This window comes from Dryas octopetala, chromosome 7, assembly GCF_963921425.1.
Source record: "Dryas octopetala chromosome 7, drDryOcto1.1, whole genome shotgun sequence".
NCBI classification, from domain to species: Eukaryota; Viridiplantae; Streptophyta; class Magnoliopsida; order Rosales; family Rosaceae; genus Dryas; species Dryas octopetala.
In genome coordinates, this window is record NC_141372.1 from 837,734 (window position 1) to 865,602 (window position 27,869).

At 35.3% G+C, this 27,869-nt stretch overlaps 3 protein-coding genes across 3 annotated transcripts; 2 read left to right on the forward strand and 1 right to left on the reverse strand.

The window, feature by feature from the left end:
• The first annotated feature begins 2,578 nt into the window (after positions 1-2,578).
• On the forward strand, positions 2,579-6,250 carry LOC147278117 (Pseudouridine synthase/archaeosine transglycosylase-like family protein). The gene is made up of 5 exons (XM_086252516.1): positions 2,579-3,341; positions 4,006-4,411; positions 4,693-4,953; positions 5,276-5,362; positions 5,802-6,250. The coding sequence occupies exons 1-5, from the start codon at positions 2,647-2,649 to the stop codon at positions 5,937-5,939; spliced, it is 1,587 nt and encodes a 528-aa protein (XP_086108642.1). The 5' UTR covers positions 2,579-2,646; the 3' UTR covers positions 5,940-6,250.
• A 4,468-nt stretch (positions 6,251-10,718) lies between these two features.
• On the forward strand, positions 10,719-11,489 carry LOC147278118 (SAUR-like auxin-responsive protein family). The gene has a single exon (XM_086250986.1). The coding sequence runs from the start codon at positions 10,818-10,820 to the stop codon at positions 11,136-11,138; it is 321 nt and encodes a 106-aa protein (XP_086107112.1). The 5' UTR covers positions 10,719-10,817; the 3' UTR covers positions 11,139-11,489.
• A 6,337-nt stretch (positions 11,490-17,826) lies between these two features.
• Positions 17,827-23,769, reverse strand: LOC147278119 (filament-like protein (DUF869)). Its single transcript, XM_086251400.1, has 6 exons — positions 23,493-23,769; positions 22,484-22,600; positions 21,692-21,953; positions 19,161-21,576; positions 18,846-18,888; positions 17,827-18,574 (listed from the first exon to the last, which is right to left on the reverse strand). The coding sequence occupies exons 2-6, from the start codon at positions 22,583-22,585 to the stop codon at positions 18,122-18,124; spliced, it is 3,276 nt and encodes a 1,091-aa protein (XP_086107526.1). The 5' UTR covers positions 22,586-22,600; positions 23,493-23,769; the 3' UTR covers positions 17,827-18,121.
• Positions 23,770-27,869: the final 4,100 nt, after the last annotated feature.

A 27,869-nucleotide genomic window follows, 5' to 3' on the forward strand; every position in this document is an offset into this window, starting at 1 on the left:
ATGGGGGGTTTTATGTCTTCGCCTGTGGCCTTAATAGGTTCTAGCCTTCTAGGTCGGTTAGGTGTATTGGTGTTGTGTTGGTCCTACGTAACTCCTACCTTAGACGGCTGATAATGTCAATGCACTAAAAAATAAAAATAAAAATTCAAAACAAAAAAAATATATATTTTGTCTAGTAAAATAATGACACGTAAGATGGTATAAAAATATAGTATAAAAATGTGATACATATAGCATCATTCTAAAACTATATCCAATCTAACAGCTACCTATGGTGGTTTTTTTTATTATTAAGAACTGCTATTTAAGCACTTTTTTTTTTTGTACCCCTACTAAAATAAATAAATAAATCTTAGAAAAAAAAAACCACACAGCCCTCTCCTCTTTTTCTCTCTCTCTCTCTCTTTCCCTCTCTTTTTTCTCTTGTTCCATCTCTTCCCCCTTTTTTTTTCTTCTTCTTCTTCTTCTCCTACCTGAGCCACCCTACCTTCTTCCTTCTCTCCGCATGCACCACCAAAACAGCTACCACCACCACCACCTTCTTCTTTCCTATCTCTCTCTATCTCTCTTTTTCCTCTCTCATCTCGCCCAAGAAAAACTAATGAAACCGACAGGTACTTGCCGAACAAAACTGACGAGTTCAACATTGGTCTACCGAACCACATGCGCCCAATATTTTTTGGTTGTTTTGGCTCGGGTAGGGGAAGAAGAAAGTGGTGGTGGTGGTGGTGGTGGCTATAGGCCATTCAAAGAAGAGGAGAAAGTGGTGCTACGTGGTGGTGTTGCGCTTCATGCATAAAAGAGGAGAGAGAGAGAGGGAGAAGGTTGAGGGTGTCACGGTGTGTAGGTGTGTGTTGACAAATCAAGGGACATAGGAAAGGAGAGAGAGTGGGGAAAGAGAAAGATGGGGTGAGAGATAGAAGAAGCTTGGGGAGGTGTGTGGGTGTGTGTTGAGAGATTTTGAATATGAGGTGAGTGTATGGAGTGTGTATAAGAAAAAAAAAAATAGTGTGAAATAAGCCAAAAAAAAAAAGTGCAAATAGCAGTTCTTTTTTTTTTTATAAATTTTTTTTTTTTTGGGGTCATGAAGAGTCTTGGGCCTAACCCTGCTTTCCTAGACGAAAGCTTACATAAGGGTAAGGGGAAAAGTCCAATGTCCTCATCAACAAAGCCCAAGTTCTACGAAGAAGGCCCATCACACGAGATATCAGCTCCCTTATGACGTCCCTAAAGGCGTCCCTAAAGGACTAAGCCCACCCAGCCAATGGTAAATAAGGAGGAGATATTCCCTTGGTGTTAGTAACACAAAGTCACAAATTTTTATTTTTATTTTTATTTTTTATGAATTTGGAGAGGGGATATGAATATAAGATTCTTCAAGTAGAAACAAATAACAATAGACTAATAACTACTTAGTGGCAGTATAAGACAAAAAAAACTTATTAGTGGTGATACAAACTTTAGAATTATTAATCGAGTCATATTGGTTGTTTTAAGAGAGCCACCTCAATAGTTGGTATTTTGGGAACACACCCTAAATCCCTTAAGTAATACAATATCATTGGTGAGTTAGGTTTGTCCTACAAAGTTGAAAGTTCTCACAACAATAATTTCTCTCTTTCAAATGATTTCAAACCTTATAGGATTATCTCCAGTATGGGAACATATTGCCCAACTAACTAGTTATTAGTAAAGTGGTATTCTCTTTCTAATATTAGAAAATGTATCAAGTTTGAATCCCCTCCTAAAAAAATAGAGCCTAATATCCTAACTTATTCAACTTTTTATATTTATTGCTATTGACTTATCAATAAAGATTTCTCAAAAAAGCGTCACAATGATATTATATCACCTTGAGTTTAGGCCTATTTGAAAATGTTTTTAAAATGTTTAAAAATGTTTTTGGATTATAAAACACTTAAGAAGCGTCATGGAGTAAAAAAGCTTCATACAAAAGAATTTCCAAAAAAGCCATTCATCTCTTAATTTTACTTCTTATTGTTCATCCTCGTTTTGCATGGCTCACTATCATCACATCAGTCACTACGCACCATTCAACTCCATATGTATCATCCAACACATTTTCAGTTGATGTCATTCAGCATAGTGAGAGTGAGGAAAAAAGAAGCGAAGATACAAACTCATTAGAAAAGGAAAGGAATGTATGTACTCAAAAATGTGGGTTCAATACGTTTGCATTCTCACTTTCTCTTTCATTAAGTTGTTAAGTGGAAGGAGGGAAAAAACAAAAAAATAAAAGTACAATAATAGAACTTTGACCAATGTAACCCAAGTCAAAACCTTATAATAAATGACAGACAGTGATGCCCACTATTCGCACCAACCGCACCATAATAAAAATACAAAAAAAGAAGAAAAAAATAAAAGGCACCACTGAGTGCCATTAGTATTGAAACAATAAACTGTGCATTTTTTAAAAAAATTAATTGGGTGGAGGAGTGAGCTTTACTTTACCATCACATTCCCGTTGCTTTGAAGCAGAGGCCCATATTAAACCCACACAATTGACAGAAAAGGGAGGGTCTGGTCCCCAACGTACTCGGGACCAAGTAGAGGCAGTGGCGAACTCGCATCACAAGCTGAAAGGCTAGCGTTAACGTGTGGTCTCTTTCGGTCCAATTTTGTATGTATAATCCCAGCTATTCTTCCCCACCAAAATGTTGGCCAAATTTAGAGGCCATATTACAATTTCCCAGATTAAGCGGATCTCTATTGTACAAGTGTACAACTCCACCAACACCATTCTCCCAAATCCCAACAAACAACATGTCTCTGACCATTAAACTACACCTTGTTGCATCCCACCACCACCTCCTCAATCTCAACCTCAACCCGATTAAGAAAACCAACTTCTCAAAGATTCGAACCAAACCCATTTACCATTCCGACCCATTCATCTCTACTGCCTACAATTCCACAATGCATCACGGTTCAGCTCAGCCGGTTCAATCCACGATCAAGAGCTCTTTAATTGAACCGGACGGCGGGGCTCTGGTTGATCTTGTGGTGCCGGAGAGCAAGCGCGCCTCCAAGGCCTTAGAGGCCGAGTCTCTTCCCCAGGTGAGGCTGACCAAGATTGATCTCGAGTGGGTCCACGTCATCAGCGAGGGGTGGGCTAGCCCATTGAAAGGGTTCATGAGGGAGGACCAGTACTTGCAGAGCTTGCACTTCAATAGCTTGAGAATCAAGGATGGGTCTCTGGTCAATATGTCGCTTCCCATTGTGTTGGCCATTGACGACGAGACTAAAGAGAGAATTGGGTCATCACCGAATGTGGGGCTGCTTGGACCTAATGGAGATTTGGTTGGTATATTAAGCAGGTCAGTCCTTGTCAAACCACGATAATGTATTTTAATCGCTGTTTAGTGTTTAATTCGGTATTTTTTATTTTACAATCGCAGTTATGAAATCTAGTTCATCTTCTGGATCGTCGTAAATTGCTGCACATGGGAATTTATACCGTCTAGGTTTCTGTTTATATTTTAATTGTATATATAATATTATTTTATAATCACCCAAATTGATGTTCTTAACTTCTTATCATTTATTTGTTTATGTATTGTCATACAAGTAATAAAGTAAATAAAGGTCAAATTCCAGGTGAAAGATAGGGACTTGTTTCTGATTTTAAAAAGCCGATTGTCTTAATTTTTTTTATTGTAATGATATCTGATACGACATCCAATATCTTTTAGTGGAAATTCACTGAATATTATTATTTTTATGCAACAGAACTACACAAGCTTCTGGATTATTGACTTATTGAGACTCTGTGTCACAAATCATATGTAGTCTGTGTGATATGGTCCACGTTGTGTTTGACTTATTTTTATACTTGTCTAGTTTTCACATTCCTGGTTATGATTTCCAAGATTGATCATGTTACACTTCATAATATGATAAGCTGGAATTATAAATGCATACCCTTATCAGTCTAGTAAGTGTGATATCTTAGCTATTGTTAATATTTTATTTCTGTTGCAGCATTGAGATATACAAGCATAACAAAGAAGAAAGGATTGCTAGAACTTGGGGGTCAACTGCTCCGGGATTGCCATATGTTGAGGAGGTTATCACTCCAGCCGGAAATTGGCTTGTAGGCGGAGATTTGGAAGTATTAGAGCCTATCAAATATAATGATGGGCTTGATCAATACAGACTCTCTCCTCAACAACTCCGGAAAGAATTTGATAGGCGTCAGGCTGATGCAGTTTTTGCTTTTCAGTTGAGAAATCCTGTACATAATGGCCATGCTTTGTTGATGAATGATACACGCAGGAGACTCTTGGATATGGGCTATAAGAATCCAATTCTGTTGCTTCATCCTTTAGGAGGTTTCACAAAGCCTGATGATGTGCCCTTGGATGTTCGGATGGAGCAACACAGCAAGGTCACTGCCATGCAGTTCCTATATATCAGTCAATAGTTTACAAGTTTTATCTAGAGTGACCAAGCTATAATAACAAAATGATTTGACCTCCATCCGTAGTGATAACATTCTGTTTCCTATATCCTGCCAACATTCTGGTCCCATTTGTAATAGTTTCATTTTCATTTGGGTGATGAGCCATCTTTTGCACTTCCACATTAAGTAGGTAGATGCATTGGAATCATTGCTATTTTAGATGTCCAAAATGGGTAGTTTTTAATAAATGTTTTGTTTCTGCTCAGGTCCTAGAAGATGGAGTTCTTGACCCTGAAACTACTATTGTGGGCATATTCCCATCACCTATGCACTATGCAGGTCCAACTGAGGTACAATGGCATGCCAAAGCAAGGATAAATGCAGGTGCAAATTTCTACATTGTGGGCCGTGATCCTGCCGGTATGGGACATCCAACAGAGAAGAGGGATTTATATGACCCTGATCATGGGAAAAAGGTGCTAAGCATGGCTCCTGGCCTCGAGAAGCTCAATATCTTGCCATTCAGGGTAGGTGAAATCATACACTGCTTTAGCCTTGATTGCTGGAGTGCTCGTTGATGTGCTTATTTTGTTTGATAGATATTTATTATCTGCAATTTTATGCATGTGTTAGTTATATCAGTCATCAGAGTCCTACTAATTCAGATTTGAAGAATTCCTACTTAGTTATATCTCCTGCAAGAGTACATGTTTATTAAACTTGGCCCTTGAGACTGTAGCTTTATCAAAAACTTAGTAATGGTTGCTGGATTCAACACTTGATATGAGAAATGATATTTTGCTTCATTGTGTGAGCCAATTAATCCTCTTCTTTAATTGTAAATGGCAGGTGGCTGCTTATGACACTGTGGGAAAGAAGATGGCATTTTTTGAACCTTCACGAGCTAAAGATTTCCTCTTCATCTCTGGAACCAAGGTAGGAACAGAATTTCATTTCTTTGTTGTCAGTAGTGTATCTCTCTTCATGGAAAATGCTATAGTTTTGAGAGTACCACCGAATTGGCTATGCATTTCTGTTAGTATTGTTTCACACCTCAGTTGTATCAGTTATGTAAATAAGGAGAAACAAAAAAAAAAAATTGTGATGAGAATAGATATATTTAAGATGCTATAAACAAAAGAAAATGGTGCGGAATGGCAAAGCTGCACCGCATAGCCTTTTTGGTGCATAAGGCCTTAATGTTCAGTGCAAAGGGTGCTGAATGGCAACCCATGATGAAATTCTCAAATGTTGCTGCATAAATCATTACAGCACTGTGTTGATGACTGTTGAATTAGATTTTAGTTTTATCAATTAGCAGAATCATATCTCTTGAATATGGTCTGTATAATATGGTGAACTTTGCTGGTTTCAGATGCGAGCTTATGCAAGGAGCGGAGAGAACCCTCCTGATGGTTTTATGTGTCCTGGGGGATGGAAGGTTCTGGTCAACTATTATGAGAGCTTGCAAACAGAAGAGGCATCACAGCAGCAAGCTGTTTTATCTACTTAGATATCCATAACAATAAATTAATACCAGAGTATTCAGGTAAGTTAATTCCAGTCTTAGCAGGACAAGAGCGTAGCCACTAGCTAGTCAGCTTAGTCTATCCAGATAACCGACCCACCACAAAAGGGTATCTTCATTTTCAAACCGGTAACCACATTGTCTTTGCTAATGCTTGTAAAATATTGAATTTTCTTTTTGTCATCCATTTTTTTTATGAGGTTATAACAAGGGCAAAAATGCGTTACATGGTGCCAAAATATATATTGATGGGTAAAAAACATTATTTTCTGAAATGCATTGACATTCATGCACTATTTTTTTGCTTTAATCCCATCTTTTTGGCAATGCCAAATTTATAGGATGTGAAATTTCCGAATCAAACCGTAAATCTAGCTAATGCGGTACTACTCTCTGGGCCGCCAATCGGCCCAAGTTGTGCCGAGATTGGGCTGGGCTTGTATTCCACCACGAAGTGTTATGTTGTTATTATCTTAAGCTCAGTGTGGTCCAACGGAACAGAGGCTTCCAGCCATCGAACTTGTTGTTTGGCGATGCAAGTTTACTTGAATTATTCCAACAGTTTGTGTGCATGCTATCCAATCACAGCTAATAACGATCCTTACGCAATTTATATATAGAATCCATGCATAAAATTCATATAAAAGTTTAATGTACATATTACTTTGATACATTATTGGTGTACCCGTAATAGTTAAAGGACTATTATTCCACAGTTAAAGGGTTGAAAACTTGAATCTTTCTTTCTTCTTTTATTGATTGAAAAGGTGGTTGAAGCATCTGACTTGGAAGATTCTTAATTAGATGTGTATAGTTTGATTGGTCCATTTACGCCTCCAAACCTTGTAGTTGGGGTTATGGTGACAATGCAACAAATAATCCAACCTGGCTCGGACCCCCTAAAAAGAATATTGTCCCAATTGTGGGTCAGTTGTGTATTAGACGAACTCAAGTCTTGAACTTGACATAAAAATTGAACAGGTTTCCCCCATCTGTAATACAGTACATGTGCACATACATATGGTTGAGGTACAACCCTCGAAGTCCTTTGGTTCTCCGGCTTTCAAGGTGAGCTGTAATGGGGCCATTCCATACAATAATCCTCATTTTCAATCCTTTTTTGAATTCGATCTAAAACATTTTCACATTCGTGTTTGCATGTATGTGTGCTTAATGGGTTTGAATTTATTAACATTATGGTACATAGACGTCGGTGTAGCTAGAGCCATATATAAATATCCCCACCAAGTTTCGGTACCAATCGTTGTACCATGGAAAAATAAACATATAGCTTTATGCCATTTGGTAATTAACGTTTTGGTCCTCGAACCCAGTTTTGAGTTTCGTGTAGTACGTAGGAGTCAAACTTTTCTTAGTCTAAGTCTGAAACATGTTTATTTTATGTCTGATTCGAGTTCCATGATCGATCGTTTTCTATTCAATCTGCATCATCAAAACCATATACATATATGGTGATGGTGGGCTTCAATTATAGTTGCAAACTTGCAATGCAGTTAAGGATGGCCACCCTAAGCAAAAAGCTCAAGCTAGAAGCCTAGAACCCACTATGATTTATGTAGCAAAAAGCTAGCTCATATAGTCATATTTAGGCGAACTTGATCTATATGTGTATGGGTTATGTTTGGGTGAGTTTGCTAGGTAGTTGGGCTTTGCACTCAAAGACTGAAAGTGGTTGATGTACTAGTCATAGCTTGTCTTTACTCTTTACACAGGAGGTGTTGGGGGCAAAGGCATGTGCCATTCAGTTGGGTCATTTTCACCCTAGAAAAAAAAGAAGAGAGAGAGAGGGCTTGGTAATTGATTAGGTGGTAGCTAGCTAGCAGCCTAGGACAGTCAGTGACTGTGAGATACGCAATGCCGGGTCCATATCCTTAGTTTCTCTGTTTTTATCCTCCATTTACAAGCCAATCTAAATCGTAGAACATGGGGTAGCTTCTTTTAAAGAGTACTACTGTAACCTATGGCCCAGTCAAAAAGACTTGACTCACTTAATCAATTTCATTTTTATAGCTAGCTAGCCTTCAATTTCATAATATATCAACTTAATATTTTTAGCTAAGTTTCTTACGTTCACGGTTTACCTAAACTTTGAAAATTGGGGGGTTCACACCATGTGATGTACATTCATAATCTTATATGCCAACTTGGATTGAGTTGACAATTAACTTGAAACTAATTCCAAATAAAATTAGGCTGGTCTTCTTCAATTTGGGTTTAGGAACGTCAAACTTGGTCCTAATTTTGGCATGCAAGTACGAACACGGCTTGCAATTAATGGGTTCGAGTCCATTAGTCCATTAGTCCAAATGTCCAATCAAGTGATCAAGAATCAAGTGATCAAGAGTCAAGTTATAGGTCAACTCAAAGAGGTTTGTTCTACGAATCTGAACACAAGGACTCAAGGACTCAAAGGAAATGCAATTATTATGGTTAACAGCTTTACTCATATGCATGTGCATGTCTAATTGTCTATGTATTAGTTGTATGATTATCAATGACATCAATGATATCAATGATGAATGGGAAAGCGAGAAATTAAAGTGAAGATAAAGAAGAGGACATGCCGGACATAGCCGTATGTAAGCATCGAAATGGTTAGTGTACTATTTGATTTAGTTGAGAAACACAGCCTTTTCTAGCCTCAGAACATGGCCTGGGGGGCAATGGCATCGATTGGAATTTGGATCCACGTACATCAAACTATAATGTATACATCTAGCCAGGCTAGCTATAATAAGAGCAGAGCGGTGTACCTCTCATTTAATTTTCAATTTATTTCTCTGATTATGACTATGCTCCTATTGATGATAATTGGATGTACTGCTGCTAGTACTAGCAGGAGGACCACAAGACATGCCCGATATATTCTTTAATTGTCAATTTATATTTTTGAAGCTAAGCTAGATAGGTAGCTAATTCATTATAAATTTATTGTATAGTAATTAATGTGTGTAGATAGAGGAAATAGCTAGGAGATCTTAAAGAAAAAGATATCACCATTTCCAGTTAATTACGTTGACTAGAACCACATTAACCAACTACTAAATAACAATGTATGGTATTGCAGTCTTGCAGATCGAGTTTTACTTATAATAATATTAGTTTAGCTTTAATATAATTGCGCATGTAGCTAATTAATAGATTCACTTAAGAAGCTAACCCAATAATTAATTGGTGGTAGGTACTCTGTCAATCTTCTCTCCAACAACGATATATCATTCCACGCATGCGTTTTGGTTATGTACTTCTTTGTTTGCCTAATTGGAAAAAGTATTGTTTCCTGGTTGAGTTTTGAGTGTTAAAACTTAAAACTGAGTAATATAGCTGGAATCTCGCTGTTTAATTATTTTTTGGGAAATAAAGCTTTTACATACTAATTATGCATTATCCTATCGAACTAGGTACAAAGTACAACATATGGCACATATAGCCAACTTAACTCAATATTAAAAGCATATTAAAAAGTGGGTAGGCGTGGGGTATGTGCTTAATGCTAAATCGAAACAAGAAAAGATTGGGAAGGGGAATGCAATGCCTAGTTGCCTAGCTAAAAAGTTGAAGAATAAACCTTTCAACTGAAAAGGGCCTAAAAATATATGAATGAGATTCATTGTTGATTCATTGATTGATGGGGTAATGTCATGGGTGGGTCTCCGGCTTAGCCCTCTAATAAAATCCTGTAAGCAGCAACAGTGATCGATCTGTGTATGCATGTGAAAAACTGCACCTCATCTGTCAATGATTTTACATAAAGAAGAAACACAAAACCAGCATTTAAGATGACCAAGGCCAACTGGTCACACTCACACCAACAAAGTGGTCGTACTCTTCAGTACATGCAGTTGTATGAATTTACTGATTAATATGGAAATGGGCAAAAGAAAAATAAAAAAGAATGTGAATGGTGAAATTAAACAAGGTTCTTGATCTTGGGGATAGTAACGTTAGAGTTAGGGAAGGACAATAGCATTAACCAGCTGGGATAATTAAACTATATTTGATGAGGATGAAGTTATCAATTAGACTATTGGTTCGAGGGAGTGCAATGTATGCAGGAAAAGTTACTAGGATGGCCTGCGGGAGATTCAAAAGCTGAAACAATAAAATGGAAGAATGTGCCAAACATCCCAAAAAGAGGAGACAGAGAAAAATCTGCTCCCATTTGAAACTATAAATTTATAGTATATAAACACAGCAGTTGATGAGTAAAACAAAGACCCTTGAAAAGTGAAAAAAAGCTGCACTGCATTAGATCATAGCTAGGAGGGGTACCAAAATTTCCGGGTAATTTCATTATTTCCTTTCTATCCTTTAGGTAAAATTTGAAATGGAAGACTAGTAATAATAAAATAATTTTAAATTTATGATTAATCTTAACATAGTAGGAAATTGGTGGGATGTTTCTAAAAGCGAATGTACAAATTAACAAATACAATGGAGACAAAATTTTATTAAAGAGTTGAGAATTGATGAAATGTGACTATATGAGAGAGAGGGACCAAGTTGTCCTTTGGAGGGGCAACAAGGGTATGTAAACCCAATGGGTTGGCTCCCTGTATGTCCTTGAGCTCACGCAGACCCCAAAACACACCCTCTCTTTGTCCTATGTCCCCACAACCCCACATGACTCTGTTTCTCTCTCTACCTAGTTCTCCAATTTCTTTCTCTCTCTACTTAGCTCTAAGTGTCTCACCATAAATACCCCCACACACCCCTCAGCCCTTTCACAATTCACACCACCTCAGGTCCTCAACCTTAACCACCTCAACCTCAAACTCAAACTCCTTCACTTTCCAGTCTCAACAAAACTGCTTACCCTCCTCCCCACAAAGCTCTGAAGAAATGGGCATCAGAAAATCAAACAGGCTTCCACAAACAGCAGTGCTGAAGCAGATTCTGAAGAGGTGCTCGAGCTTGGGAAAGAAGCAGCAGCAACACTATGATGAACAAGGCCTCCCTTTGGACGTCCCAAAGGGCCATTTTGTGGTCTATGTTGGCGAAAACAGAAGCAGATACATTGTCCCCATCTCATTCTTGACTCGCCCTGAGTTCCAAAGCCTTCTTCATCAAGCAGAAGAGGAATTTGGCTTCGACCACGACATGGGTCTCACAATTCCTTGTGAAGAAGTTGTTTTTCAGTCATTAACATCCATGCTCAGATAGCTGGTCGATCGATCAGAAAGTGTCTCACATGTTCAAGTCACGGTTTGCTTTTTTGGGGGAGAAAATGGCTACCTCATCAAGATGAAGCTGCTTTACTGCTTCTCTATTTTTAATCTTCTCCCAATTTTTTTTTTCTTTTCCTTTTTTGAGGGTTGTTGATCTCTTACAAAATTACAATGACTCCGAATCTCTGACCCGAAAAAATTGAGGAAAATCCCATGAATATTAATATTGGGATCATGGGTTTGGATTTGTAAATCTTATAAAGTTTGGAAATTTTCCTCACGGTGGTGTGGGGTTGCACCAATTTGTACCCTGTGGGAGAAGTGAACTAATATAATTAATATTTATATATTTGGGGTTGTCAGTTTGTCACCCATTTTCTTATTGCTTTATCTCTCTCTCTCTCTTGTCTTGAACTCACTTGCTCTTGTTTTCTGGGTTTTGTCTGATGTGCGTGCGTGTATACCTATTTTTTTTATACTGGTGTGTCTCATGTTAACTCAACACTTTAGCAGTTTTTTTTTTTGGCCAGGAACAGTTTAGCAGTTAAAACTGTTAAAAAAACAACAGAGATTCTTAACGGACAACAGCTACATGGGATGTTTGTGTTGAGAAATATATAGTTTACTTGACAAGCACCTGGCCAAGCTTCGTACCAAACACAGGTTATAGCAAAAGGGAAATACTTTTTAGTCCTCTGATCAAATAAGTTATGATAAAATAACATCGATTTTGTAGTTGAAGAAGATAGAATTGTGGAGTTCAAGTATTGCACAATGTGATACAACTATACAAGTAACATGGATGATAAATTTCCTTGAATGGAAAGGAACTCCTGTGAGAAACTAAGTCAAAATCCACACACGAATCCTTGCAGTACTGTTGCAACAAATACATCCACCCGTGCCTAGTGTAAACTGTAAAGCCACTTTTAGATATTGAATTACAAATTAAAAAACAAATAAAACTCTATGGGCAATTCAGAGTCAAATAGATCTTGATTTTACAACACTACCCTTACCCAAGAGCATACTACTTACTGACATAGTGACATGTATCTCCTCATGCCTCACCAAGAAAATCTAGTATATTCTGTTGTATGTTTTTTTATTTTCTTTTTTCTTCGCAAAGAAGATTCTGCTCTATTTGGTCAAAAAGTTGTATTATCATATCACACCTTGAATTCTGTTAGAATTGCGGTATTATCACACCTTTAATTGCTGACCCACCAATTGGATGATTCAGATTTCAGACCCACTTGCAATTCTAAATTCAATTTTTGATTTTATAGTCTCTTGGTGTTGGCGATTGCTTCATTGCTTGGACCAGTAATTAAAAGATAGCTATGATATTATTTTCATCACCATCTTACATTGCAATTCACAAATCACAAGAGCGATTGAAGGAGAGGATGGTAATTTCAACAGGGTTCATTGTACTCAAATACCGTACATGCGAGAGCATCTCAGCATCTGGACACAATCGTCGATGTATGGACTTTTGGTGCCCTTGGAACCAACTAAAAACTAAAAAGTTTTCCATGTTCTTGTAAAATTTAAAATAATGTGAAGTTTCCTTGATGCCTTTTTTTATTTTTTTATTTTTTTTAAGAAGCTAGAATATATTATAAGATTGTTGGATCAAAGAAAGGATGGGATATACTGTTGATAAGATCCCACCTACACATAAAATCGATCAAAGAAAGACGATGACAAGACTATCCAGCATTGACCTCCCATTCTCTACAGCTCTACTATATATATTTTCATCTTAAAACCTATTTTCTTTGGGGTAAGAAACTAAGAACATCATTTTCATTGACTTGGATGGCTCGCACCATTGTTAGTAGAGTCTTAGTTACCAAAAATGCAAGCAACCCCAAGAAAAAAAGGCCCAGAAGGAAAGACTTGATTTGATTTAACTTAATTGTTGATGATGTATAACGCAGGCCCAGGCTCCAAGATGTGGTGGAAATTTTTGACCTGCAGGGTGTTCTAATCGAACGAGCAGAAGTTTCAACGCTAAACAGTGAAGAACATGGCTACTTGCCTAGTTGAGTGGAGTCTTTTGAGAAGTAACTAGCTAGTTATTAGGAACGCATGAACAAGAATATAAGATCAAGAATATACATAACATAATTAACAAATGACTTGTTCACTGAATCAGGCAAGCTAACTTTCTCATGTCTTCAATCACACCCAAATTAATTAAATATTAAGTCTTTTTATTAGTTTAGAAGCTATCACTCACTTGGAAAGTTGTATTTCACCGGGACCCATTAATTCAATTCATATATCTTGACATAACAGTGTAGCTGCATGTTCATGTACCAAATCCCTTTATTTTTTTTGAATATTTTTTCTAAGCAGAAATTAAGGATGAGAATATACTCTAATTACTCACAAGGAATTAAATTTCGGATTTCGAGAAAATTTTGATGAAAATTTTGAAGATTTTTAAATTTCGACAAAAATTAGACGGAAACGATGAAAATTGCGATCAAAATACAGAAATTTTTAATGAAATTTTACTATATGCATGTTTATTTAATATATTATCTACTAAATTGATAAAAAATATTGAAAAAATCAAATTATATAGTAGGTTTTATGTGATATAAGGTGAATATCATACGCGCTGGAGTAAATACTGTTAAATAAAATTAGTATATTCCTTATACTGTATAATTTAATTATACACTAAAATCTAAACCCTAATACTCTATATACTCTATATACCCTAATACTCTTTATATTCTATAATTTATACATTAAACCTTATATACTCTATATTCTTTAGGATATTAGGTTTTAAGCTCTTTAGGATACTTTTAATTATTTTTTTATATAGAAATGTATTAGAGTTTAAGGTTTAAAATAACTAAACGAAATCTCAAACCTTTTTTTTTTTCTTTCCAATTGCCCAAAGGCCCCAAACCCCCCCTCATTTTTTCTCTTTTTTTTTTATAATTTTTTTTCTTTCTTTACTTTTTTTTCCCTTGCCTCTCTCTTCAGTCTTTTTTTTTATCTTTCCTTGCTTTTTTCCCGTGCCTCTCACCCAGCCAAGCTTTGTCTTTACTGAGTATAGCAACTCAAATTTTGGCTTATGGTAATTTTGTTACTTAAATTTTTCAAACTTGTTTTAAGGTTTGTTTAAAGGAATTAGAAATTTCTTTAAGTTTATTTTAAATAACTTAGACCTTTGATTGTGGTTTTAGAGCTTAGTTGTGTGGAAATTAATTTTAGAAATTGAAAATTCAAGAATTTGGCGATTATTATTATTTTTAGAATTAAATTATAAGAGTATGATTTTTCATAATTTTTTTAAAAGTAATTTGCCTATTTTGAGGTTATAGGAAATTACTACTCATCAATACGAGTCTGTAAAATTTTTTAATAAATTATTTGGAATCTTGAGTTATTTTTTGTGAATTTCTGAAGTTGGAGAAAATAGAAAATAGAAAAATTTCGATAAATTTTGGTAAATTTCGCCGAACTTTCGGCGAAATCTTCACGAAAAATTATCAAACATGTGTTTCGATTTTAGATCCCTAAAAAAACAAAATTTTCGGCAAAATTTTGCCAAAAATTTCAAAATTTAATACCTTGATTACTCGATAGAAAAACAACCCATGAATCTAAAATCTTCCCTCCTCTATTAATAATATATTCCTCATTCATATATTCTTAGTTCCATGCATTAGATGCTTTTTACGATTATATATGTAATTCTAAACATCTTGAACTTATAAATAATGCAAGCTATTTTCCTAAATTTTAATGGGTAACCAGCTGATTACGATACAATAAAGCGTGAATTAGGGGTTTAATAATTAATTTTTGTAATAAAGCCAAAGTATCGAAGTTGGAAGTTGGAACAAGGGACCACTCTGTTGAAAAAGAGACAAAGTTCACATGTGCAATAGTAGGCATGATCAGGGAAGGAGTTTGGAATTAAATATAAATAGTAAAATACTTAATTATCAGTTAATATGTAAGTTCAGGACGTTTCTTAGTAGTATTACTAGGTTCACTGTGCCCAAATCAATGTGGAGTTGTGGACCAGTCCTTATCTGCATTAAGAACCAACCATATATATATATACTGTTGTCTAATATTATACATTTATACTAAGCTGATCCACTAAAAGAAATAATTATTAAATTATAATAAAATGCAAAATTTGAAGAATAATGCAAAAGTGCATGCTAATAATAGAAGGGGATAGCCAGATTATCATCAAGATCGGAGCCTTCAATATTCCTCAATATCTGCTGTGCGTATCAAATCAAGTAGCTCTTAAGTCACATTATTATATGGATAATCAGCAGCAGCCAGCAGGCATATATGGCATAATTATAGCTAGGAAAAAATTTATTATATTTCTCTCCAAATCCTTGTTTGGGAGAGGAGTAGAGGACTTCCTCTTTTTGTGGGATTATTAAAACTCAATTTTTAATTAATTTCGCATGAAACTATTAAAGAGAAAAGATTTAGCAACCCTCCTTTTCCTTAAGGTGTTGTTATCATGGAATTAAATTTCAAAAATTTCCTTAAAAAATCTATCCTTTTGAGGTTTCAAAATATTACTGAATCGGAATTGTCGAAATTTTATTAAAAGTTTCAATTGTTTTGGTTTAAATTTTTTAACGAAATTGAAATTCTTTCAAACTTTTCATATTTTTAAACCCTCAAAATTTATTCGAAATTTAATTAGTATTATACTGTTATTCACCTCAAAAAGGAAAAAGGGGATGGTATGGTGCTCCTAGTCTCTACCTGCAGTGAAATGAAACCTTTTTCGTTTTTCAAACTCAATCTTGTAATCTCGAGTTGACATTAATTTAAAAAACCCAACATTAAAAAGCAGAAAATGAACAAGTCAATGCGATGCATTGATTTTAATTCTAGATCTGTATGGATGATAATGAATCTTTTTCCTTTTTCTTTCGTCATATTTTTTTTTTCAAACATGAACAAGTCAATATGAAAAAGCAGAAAATGAATCTTGAGTTGACATTTAAAAATCCCAACATGAAAAAGCAGAAAATGAACAAGTCAATATGATATTTAGTCGTGCATGGATGATATTATTCATCTCTAGCTAGCTACCACTCTGTGTGATGAATGATGAAGTGGTTTCTTTGATATGATCAATCTCATGTACCCTTGACGATAATATATACTTGTATGGTCGATGAATCTACTTAATATGATTGTTTTGGGTCTGGAAGAGTCAGAGTTGAGAGTTGGGTGTTGAACAAATTAACAAAGGAGAACCATTTATGTTGGAAGGTGGGCATGATTGTAGGGCAGGCATGTTGGATAATTTTCAACTCAATATTCGTTGTGCATTATGTAGGCGTTCTTGGCAAACCGTGGGCTACCACATTTCTTTTCCTAGCTTAGGCCTAACAAATTGTTCAATCCACAGAATAATTAAGAGCCTAATACGAAAAGGAAAGGATCGAGCATCATGAAAATATCAGATCGGGATATTATATTGTAAAACTTGATTGAGAATAAGATACAAAACCTGCAGTATTAACAAGTAGAAGGTTCTTAAGAAAGGAAAAAAAAAGGTGGGTTACAGTAAAATTTCTATAAATTAATACTATTGGGGACTAAGAAAAATTATTATTTTAAAGGGATTATTTATATATCGATAAATTAATAATTTATTAATTTATTGATAAATGAATATTTATTAATTTAAAAAGAGTTTTATGTTTTTTTTGTTCATGAATTATTATTTTTTTGACAAAGATACATGTATCTTATAAAAAAATAAATAAACATACATATATGACTTCAAACTTTTAAATGAACGTTAAAAATTAGAAGTTTAAGTGATTTCAAGATAAGTACATACATACATGAATTACGAACTAGAAGACCAAGTGTATTCAGGATAAGTACATATATATACATTTTCGAGATAAGTTAAGAATTAGAAGATCAAATGTTTTCAAAATGAAAAAATATACCAAATGTGGTGTATGCATTGCAAAAAATTAAGGATGAGGTTCAATTCGGTTTAGGTATAAAGAAAAGGCAAACGACTTTAGAAATATATTTTGATAAAGAGCTGAATTGAGAAAATAGAAATTGTTAAGTAAAAAGTTTTTTAATATATATTATGAATTGTTATGTGTTATTTCGTTTATGTATTTCATTAATTATTAATTTATATATTCGTTGGGCCCAAATAATTTTAAGAAAAATTATTATCTTATGCATTTAGCGAGATTATTATTTTAGTACACTAGCCCGAGTTGGTACCGAAAAATTTTATTATTTAACCAAAGTTATTAATTTATCGAATATTCATTTATAGAGGTTTTTTTGTATTTACATAAAATTTTATTTTCATTTTGTCAACCCAAAAATTTTGTTACATACTCAACTCGTGGATCATATTTTGTGAGAATTGGAGGTCCTGGAGCCCGTCTCACAATTCTTTTAAAAGCCCCAGAAGCCCAGTGTGTTTAATGAAGAACCCATATCCAATTGAAATTCTAACCCAGTAGACTGGGTACAAAGACCATCATACATGTTTTTACCTTTTGGTCTGGCCTCATAAATTAGCGCCAATTGACTGGACAAGAATTCATTGGTCTTGCCAAGCTAAAAGAGTTGTCAAATCCGACCAAGCAGGTCGTCTTCTGCCTAGAAGAACCAAACCGTATAAAAACTGTGACATACATTATATTCAAAATATTTTGAAACAGTTCATAAAACTATGTCATGTTTCAATTAACCAAATGCCAGGAGTAGAAAAAGAGAAAAACAAATGAACAGATATTATGGATATCATATACAGCCATTAGTTACAAAATCACCCGACCTTCACAAACGATTCAAACCTCGGAATGATTTTAATAACACGAATGGAGGTCTCCATCTTTGGTGCTTCTAATTATTGCTTTCAACGCTCTTTCCACCCAGAAAGTGTATTATTCAGGCTCTCGAGCTGCAAGCCTAATAACCATTCTTTCCTTTCGACGAAAAGAATCTGCTGAACCCACGTTGATGTTTCTCTGGGGTTGGAGCAGAAGAGGAAGATGAGGAGCTTGACTTGGTAGGCCTGTGTTTTGGATATTTGGAATTGCTTGGTGATTTCAAGAGGGTGTTTGCTTCTGTATCGGATGGGCTACATTGGGAGTTATACAGAGAGACGGGTGAATCGCCACCCGCTCTGTTTACATTGGCAGAAGCAGCACCATCCACCTCAGCTTGATCCGAGTCTTGCAAATTCATGGCACTGGTTGTGGGTTCATCCTCGGTGAACCCTTCACCTTTTTGATTCCTCTCACTGAATGGAGATCCCATGTGCTCTGGTTGAGGATGCAATGATTTCAACTGCTTGCCAAGAAGAAAAATGGTTTCTTGGCACTCAGCAAGCTTCTCTGCCGCATCTGCCAACTCCCTGTCCTGTGATGACACAAGAAAAGAATGTTCAAACTATTAGCATCTACTTGTTTTGGTAGGTCAGGATATATCAATTTGAAAATACACAAACAAGTAACCATGGACATTGGCTAAATTACAGAAAAGAAAACTTGCGAAACAAATTCTTGGGTGGCAGATCAAAAGTGCTTTTGATACGATTGAAAATATCAGATTTTTTTTTTTGTTATCGACAATATGAGATTCCAGTCTTTCCAACTTCAATTTGGAAACACAACAGTGAATGTAGCCTCACCTGTTTTGTCTTGAATTCAGTGTCAGCTGCTAATTGCTCATTCCTAACAAAAATTAAGAGACAGAAGTTAGAGACAATCACAAAACCTAGACAAAATACATGGAATACTTAAATAGTTATAATTGTTTTTAATTCAGTTTCAACCAACAATGTCATGCAAGTCCAAGGACTAAAACTAACTTATTTTCAAAAGCTACATATAAATAGCTACTTTTAATATGTAAGAGATAATGCAATTAAGCATATTGGGCTGATGCATCAGTTATGAGAGACATATGGCAGATGCCACCCAATGGAACAAAGATTGCCACTAACCTTTTCAACAGCTCTTCAAGTTCCGTGCATCTGGCCAAAGAATCTTGGTGATTCCTCTTTTCTTCATGAAGCTCACTTTCCAGAGTTTCGGTTCTGACTCGCAGAAGCTTCAGTTCAGTTTCTAACTCCTGGGTCCGAGATTCCAGTGACCTGTATGATTCTGCCATACATTTCAGCTGCGTCTCTGCTAAGCTATTTGAATTTTGAGCAGAAGCTAACTGTGATTTAGCTTCTGCAAGAAGCTGATCAGTTTCCTGTAACTGAGATTTCATCATCTCCAGATTCTCAGTGCATCTTGCTAAATCCATTGCAAGGTTATCTTTCTCTGATTTCATTTGTTCAAACTCCTCCGATGAGATTTTGCATGGCGTGGCATTTGATTCATAGCCGGAGACTAGATTTCCATCATCAGGAACTTCAGGGTTAGAATGATTAGAAATGTGGACACTAACATTTTGGTATCTTTCCGATGAATCCTTCTCAACTACCTTATTCTCTGGTAATGCAACCTTGTCAATACAATCAGGACTATTAGATCCTGCTTCAATACCCTTGAAGCCAAGAACATTAAATTTGAGTTCACTGGTGTTTCCTAAAACTTGAGAAAGACCCAGAACAAAATCGACCAAACTTAAGTTTCCATGAATAACTTTATTAAATGTGCCAGAAAATTCTTCGATCTTTTGGCTTAATCCATTTCCATCAGGAAACGTGTCATGCACTCCCATCATTTCTTTGCCCAAGAACAGCACAAACTCATGGATCAAAGAAATGGCAGATGCCAGATCTTCACTGATTATATTAATGGTCTCTCTGGCTAGCTGGGACAAAGTGATTTCCTTCTCTGTAGTTAAGCCAGAATCCTCAGGATTTGCCTGCCTGTCACATATGGCATCAGGGCTGTGAACATCCTCAGAAACACAGTTCACAGTGTGCGGATGCAGAGTATCTTGTGCTTCCTGGACCACATGTTTGATATCCTCAATAACCTTCCCAAAATCAGTGTCCTTAGATAACAACTCCAATAGAATAGAGATTTTTGATCGGAGCTTCACCAAGGGCAGCTGGTTTTCATCGGATCCAGGACTCAAACCTGATAGTTCCAATGGACTTAAATCATGCTGCTGCTCAGATTGTATACCTTTGGCGGCAGTGACTTCTCCAGAAGCATCATGGTTCTCTATTTCAGATGTCTTATTTTTTGGACCATCTGAAACGGAAATGGCTCCATTTGAGTCATTTGACAAACAAGCCAACTTCTCCATCTCCAAAAAGTCATCCATAAGATTCAAATGGTTTTGATTTTTCGCTTTGTTTGACTTTTCATTGTTCTTTTCCTTCTTGATGTGAGAGAGATCAGAGATCAATGTTGTAGCCCAAGACTCTGCGCAGCTTCTATCATCATCATTTCCATCTTCGGACATGGAGGTGAAGCTTGGTGGATTGCTTGCATTCTGACTCGAAGAACCTTCAGTTGTGATCTGAACAACAGATTTTGGGGAACCTTTCTGTTGATTGCTGTTTTGAAGTTGTGCTTCTAATATTTGAAGCTTGCTGATTGTCTGAGCACACATACTCCTTGAAGCCTGCAATTCGCTGTTACGCTTTGCCAATGCTTCTTTCAGCATCTTTGTTTCTTCTTCCATTGCTAATAACCTTTCTGTGAGGAATTCATTCTCCTTCTGGAATTTCTGTATATTGTCAAGAGAAAACTCAGTCACTGGGGACATGTGTGGACTAGAAGGCTTAACAGGAGACCTCCTTAGTCGAGTTTCTCCATAATCTCGGCCTAAACTCTCAACCTCTAGCTTCATTTGAGCAAGTGCAGCAGGACCAGGTAACTTCTTCCGCACAAGACCACGTAATCTTTGGCACTCTGCTTCTAGCTTAGCTATTTTTTTAACTCCCTCCATTTGCTGCTTGTTTGCTGCTTCTGCAGACCTCACACTCATGTTCTTTTCCTCATTGCGAATTTCTAGCTCCTTGGAAGCTAGATGGAGTTCATATTTCAGAGAATTTATTTCCCTTTCGCAGGACTCAAGGTTGCTTTTAAAACGCTCAATTTCTGCCTCAGCTTGTGTCTTCTCTTCATTTATCTTGATTAACATGTTTGAACGCTCTTGTAAGGACCTGGAAATAGCAGCATTTTCAGCAGCAGACCTCAGGAGTTCTTGGTCTAAATTAGCTATCTTTGCTTCAAGCTCAAGCTTGATTTTGTCACATTGCTTGGTTTTGGTGAAAACAACTTCTTGCAATTTATGTTCGTGTTCTTCCTTCAGATTTCGTATCTGCCGCATGCACTCTTTAAGAGCACCGTCCAAATGTGATGCTCGATCTTCGGCAGTGAGCTTCAAAAGCGTCACAGATTCTAGATGATTTTTCAATGCAAGAGCTTCTGCTTCAGCCTTTTCCCAACCTGCAGCAAAAGGGTGTCTTAAACTTATAAGGTTTTGTCTAGTCAAGAAATCCGTGATCAGCATTTGATTAAGAACCTTATTCTATCATGTAGTCAGATTATATCAATATCATACCTGAGACAGCTTCTTCTGCAACTTTAGCATGTTGTTTAACCAGGGTTTCCTTGTTAGTCATCTCTGAATTGGCTGTAGAGAGCTTTTCATTCAAATCCTTAATTTGATCCTCCAATGTCTGAACTTGGTCCTCATATGTCTGAACTTGATCCTCATATGTCTGAACTTGCTCCTCATATGTCTTCACTTGATCCTCCAAACCGGTCAGATGTGAATATTGCTCCACAGATATTTGAACATAATTTGGTTTTTTGTAGTTATCCTGATTGCATAAGAACCAAACCAGAAAGGAGATTACTAAATATATTGCATGAAAATACCAAAGCAACTAAGAAGATAAGCTGGCGACGACAGTATTTATCAAAGAAAAAGGTAATAACAAACACAGAGCCCAGCATGTCTGTGTCTCTTTCTGGGTATGCATCCATGCATCAGAAAGGACTCTTACAAGTGACAGAAATGACTCTATCAAGTGACCAATGTCGGTTTCCTCCCACAACATTTAACTAACAAGTATACTACAGAGGTAGATAATTCCATCAAATTAAGGCAGAAAATGATGCAAATTTATTAAAAACTGCGTAACAAAAACTCATGAGAAGTGCCCACTTGCAGGGTCAATGTAGTTAACACGCAAAATGTTTGAAAGGCTGATGAATATAATGATAATCGTTGAGGAAATCAAGAATAACTGGAAAAGGCTATATGAGACACCACAGATTACTGATTAATAGAGTGTGAAGAGGACTAAGAGATCAGGATACAATTATTCTACTATGTCAATGAACATACTTTCTCTCCCTGGGTTGCAACAGACCCTGCTGTAGCTAAGGCTTTCTCAGTTGCAGCTTTGTCAGATGATTTTTTCTTCCACGGCCAACTCCGTCGGTCCATATTAGACTGTAAGGTCTGAACAAATTATGATTTACAATAACAATTGTCAGTTAATTAATACAAATGACTGATTAGGAAAGGAAATTACAACGAAATTTTAACACTGAAATTGCAATAACATGAATCTACATTTCAATGATATTCATGATTATCTCTTTGAAAAACAAAATAACTCATGTCAACTAAGTTAAATGATGATAAGAAAATGTGATACCCCATTTCTTTCCCTACACTTTTAGGGACCCAAAGAGCATTGTAAAGACAGAAATTCAGATACAAATTATAAAAAAAATATGTCAACTAATGCAGAATAGAATACGCTGAGATCTCAACACACAGCTATTATTAGCTGAAGAGTGGAGATCCTATAGATTTGAAGATAACCCATATTCGATCCAATTTAATCAAAGAAATTATATGTTTGACTGTTCAATGTGTAAGACAAGCGCTCTTTGTAATTTAACCCAAAATTAATATGCTGAGCAACAGTGAAAGACTGACACTGAGAAAGCTCAAAATCTGAAACAAAATGGAAACCTGCACTATTTTCTTTTCTCGCATAAATGGCCAAATTTGAGAATTAAAACACCAACATATTCAACACAAAAACAAAAAACAAAAAAAGATGAACAGGAAATCCGCAGAAGCCTCACCGACAGAGAGAGATAAAAATACAAGTCCAGTTTGATAAAGTAAAAAACTCGAATAAAACTAGAGCTTGTTTTCAGAAAACAGAAACCAAACGAATTTGAAGAAGAAATAAAAAAAAGGAAAGCGTATTTCTTGTTTTTGTTATTTTTTGTTATTTTTTTTTTTCTGTTTGTTCAGAATCTTCTGGTAGATGCCGCTGATGAACAGAGATAGAAGGAAGTCCATGGAAGACCAAATGCCTGAGAAATCGGCTTACCGGAACAAATGCAGGTTCAGAAACAGTCGGATATACCGATATAGAGGGTATGAGACTCCGAGAAGGAGACCACCGAGTTGTCCGACAGTCCGAAATGGAGATCCGAAATTACGATTTACTTATTCGGAAAGTTTCGGTTTTAGAGATAGAAAGAGAAAGAGAGAGTGACGGAGGTGGAGGTTGTGGAAGGAGAGAGAGCGAGAGAGAAGAAGAAGAATGAGAAAATGGTGGTGGTGGAGGTGGGTGTGAAGTGTGAACCGTGAGAGAAGAGAGTGAAATATTCGGACTTAGGTGTCACTTAAAAGGCAAGACGTTGGAAAAAGCTCCAAAAACCACGCCCTCCAGTTTATTTTTTATTTTTTATTTTTTATTTTTTAAAAAAATAGGAAAACGAAAGAGAAAAGTTAGAAAACAACCAAAACAAATTAATTAAGCATTTTTTCGTTCTTCTGAGGTTAATTCGAATCTGCGATATTTATTAAAGGAGGCAAGTTGGTTAGCGGTTTGACGCAAGTGCCCCTGGATAAAAAGGAGAATGGCGGCGGAGTCCTCCTCCTCCACTCGACGCTTGTGCGGGAAGCAAGAGGTGAGCTGTAACCGATATTTAGAAAGTGGTGGTGGAGTGATGGAGTGTGTTGTGTTTGCATTACGGGGTTGGGACCACCGTCACTAGACTACTCACTCCAGCTCATCACTCCAGTGTGGTCAATGTGCTGCAGCTACGTACTAGTAGACTAGTAGTAGCAGTAGTACTACGTGGACCGCCAAAGCACCGTCGTATTTTCATAAATTGGCACATCAGGGCCGTCTATTGGCCCCACCTTTTAATTGAGGATTTTGCTTTCTATCCCATATTTAAGCATCAAAATAGTAATGTTTTAGGCCATGCTTTACGAATATTTTGTTGTGGATCTAAATTTTACCGAGATTTATTGCGGTATATCAACGGTTTGCCCCTAATTAAGGAAACAAAATCTTAAAGGGATCTACCGCTGATTAAAATTAAAATTTCAAATTTGCTGTGTGAAAAAATAGCAGTGAGGTAAAATAGCTGTGAAGTAAAGTCAGCTGTAAAGTAAAGCAGCTGAGTGTTTGGTAAAGTATATTTTCAAAAGTGTTGTGAGTGCAAAAAACAGTATCAAAGTGTTTGGTAAATATTAATGTAAAAGTAATGTGACTGTGAATAATTACTAAAATAGACATGATGCTAAAAGTGTCTTTCACTTATTTGTTTGGTAAAAATAACATGTGTTTTACTTGTTTTTTAAATTTTTGGCTACAAATTTTTATTAGCATTAATTTTTCTAAGAACAACATTATTAAATAAGTATGTCTATTATTTTTTTAGGTATATTATAATTTTAATCGTGCAAATAAAATATCATAATTAAGTATCACAATATAAATATAACTAACAATGGACATATTTTTAAATTTAAAATATAGAAATTAATGAGAATATTATGGGTAAAATAAAATATTCATTGTTGCTGTGATTTACTGCAGCTTTCAAAAGCACCTAGAAACCTGCTTTCTGTTTTTGTTGTGGGGAGTTGAGAATTGTGGGAAAAAGCAATTTTTAATTTTTTTACTAAACACCAAAACTGCTGTCGGTGATTGAGAATTGTCATCCACAGCAGCTTTTGGGTCTTCCACCGCAATCCCAAACGGGGCCTGAGAATTGTCATCCACAGCAGCTTTTGGGTTCTCTACAACAATCCTAAACATAAATTGCTTTGAAATTTAAACGTACAATGAATATTGTTAGGAATCTTAAATTTGGTTCGGAATAATGTGACACTAAATTTGTTCTAGTGATGTAATAATAGGTAATGTTTTTTTAACAAATAATCTGCAATATAAAGATGGGTAATAGCTCAAATCTTACTATTTCTCATAATGATTAGATGTAGATGCTAAACATAAAGACAAGCTGTTAATTTCCCGTATTGATGATTTAGATGTATACTTCATGGTTCATAGCACAATCATTCAATACTGGACCTCCTAAAAATTGAGTACGTACAATGCTTTGAACCAAAGCAACATATAACTAAAAAAAATAAACGAAAAACAAAAGTAAGTTTTGGAGTGTTGTTATGTTTTGGGCAGGTGAACTTTGACGTTAGATTGCGAGCATCCGAGGGGAAAACATAGATCTCTGTCGTTTTCTGCAGGCCATGGGTCTCTTTTTACTACAAATGTTTAGACTTATTTAGACCACTGCGTTTCCTTCACCAACCAAATAAGCATATACCACTCACTTGCTTTACTAACTCATACACCACAATTTCCCACTCATCATAATAAAGGGAAATCTGATTTCTCTTTTCTCACTTAAATTGCAGATGAATTTAGAAATTTTGAGAACTAGTTATTCTTTTGTCTTCATTGAATACTTTTAAATTTATATTTTAAAAACGTTCGTGTATTACTCAAACTCTCATTAAATAGTATTTGAATTCGTTGTTGAGTAGCGCTCAAATTCTATTGAATAATTCTTAAGAAAAATTCGAGCACTACTTGAATATTACACTTCTAAAAACTCCAAAAAATGGTTAAATCTCTTTGGGTAAAAATTTGACCAGGTGATGGGAGATTGGAAAGAAGATACAAAAATTACTAGCTAGTCACAGCTTTGGTTACAGTTTGCATTAAATTAAGAGAGTGAGACATATAGGGAAATTTCATTAAATTCATTAAATAAAAACTTTATAGACACAGACAAACAAGAACACCATTTAATAGGAAGCTAAGCAATGAATATGGATTTCTAATTATTTAATGCAACTTATTAGTAATAATAACCATTGAACGAAGAAGGTTTGTTTTGGTCTTTTTTTTTTTTTTTGGTGGCGACGACCGTTGCAATCGTAAATCATGACAATGCACAACAACGATTTAATATAAGTTTAGTCAACAAATTGACAAAAATGCACTTGATTTATTTATTTATTACTTTTATTTGAAGGATTTGATTTGGGCATGTCAGTATACAAAAACTGCATGGTACTGGCGAATAAGCTATAAAAGCATGAATGGTTTACAAACACTGTTTGATGAGATGTGGTGTATTTAGTTCGTACCATAAAAGCCTACCAGCACCTTGGTCCGTAAAAAGTCAAAACCTATTTTTGTTGATATGGGTTGTCAGACAGTTCAATTCAAACCATAAACAACAACTGTTTTTAGAAACAAAAGAAAAAATGAAACAGCGGCTGTCGGACGCGCCTTGTTACTTTTCCTGTTTTTCATGGTTTTAATTCGCGTTCCTTGTCGTTTCAAAAATTAAGAAAATGACCCATGAATAGTAAAATTACTAATAATTAGTAAGCATGCTGAAGTTGAACATTCAACAAATTGTTTTTGCAACTCCAAGTCTCCCAATCACAATTTTTTTACAAAATTTTAAGTTTAATTTTAGCTTTTAAATAAATTTTATTTGAATAAAATTTACTCTTTACTAATTTTTCTGTATGATTATAAGGCTATGTGACATGTTAGTGTGTGGTATTTTACTCAATTCAATTTATAACATGTATATATTTATAACATCTAAAATACTTAACCGTAAACAATATCTTTAAAAGTGATATGCATATTATAATTTGAGTTGATTGACAACACTGCGTCAATATACCTCGCGGTGTTACAATTATACCTAACACAATTTCATACTAGATATTTTATTAGGAAGTCATTGCACAATCCAATTATAAGTCCAATTTATATATTTATTTTTTTCTAATTGTCTCTAATTAATGGGATGAGTCACAAATTGAGAAAGCATAGAAAAATAAATTGGCAAACGTTTTTCTTTTAAATAATCGGAGATTTTTTTTTTTTATAGATTTTATAAATTTCCAACTCTTCCCGATTAGTTGTGAACTTGTGACTCGCGCACTCACAAATAACAATGCGATATGCGTAATACAATGAACAGGGATATAGTCTTGACCATGATATTGAATATATTAACTAACAAACAACAAAATTAACTTGAACAACTTCTTCAAACAAATTATGTATCAAGGACAATATTTGTTCCTGACCAATCATATGATATTGTCATTACTATTCATGTGGTCAAATAAAACGAAGATGCGTTTTATTTTTTAACTTTTTAAATTTAAAGTTTTGTGGGTTTAGGAATATAAGGATGGGGATCGATAACTTGATAGTAGACTAAGCTATATTAATATTCCAAAAAAATATACATGTTGTATAATTATATTCCGGGAGAAACTTATTAAAATGTAAATTTTCCTTAATTTTTGGTACAATTTTAATTTAAAAACATCATATGTATTTGAGTAATTTATTAGTATAAAGTTTAATTGTTTATTTGAGTAATTTATTGTTTGCCCTACATGGTGG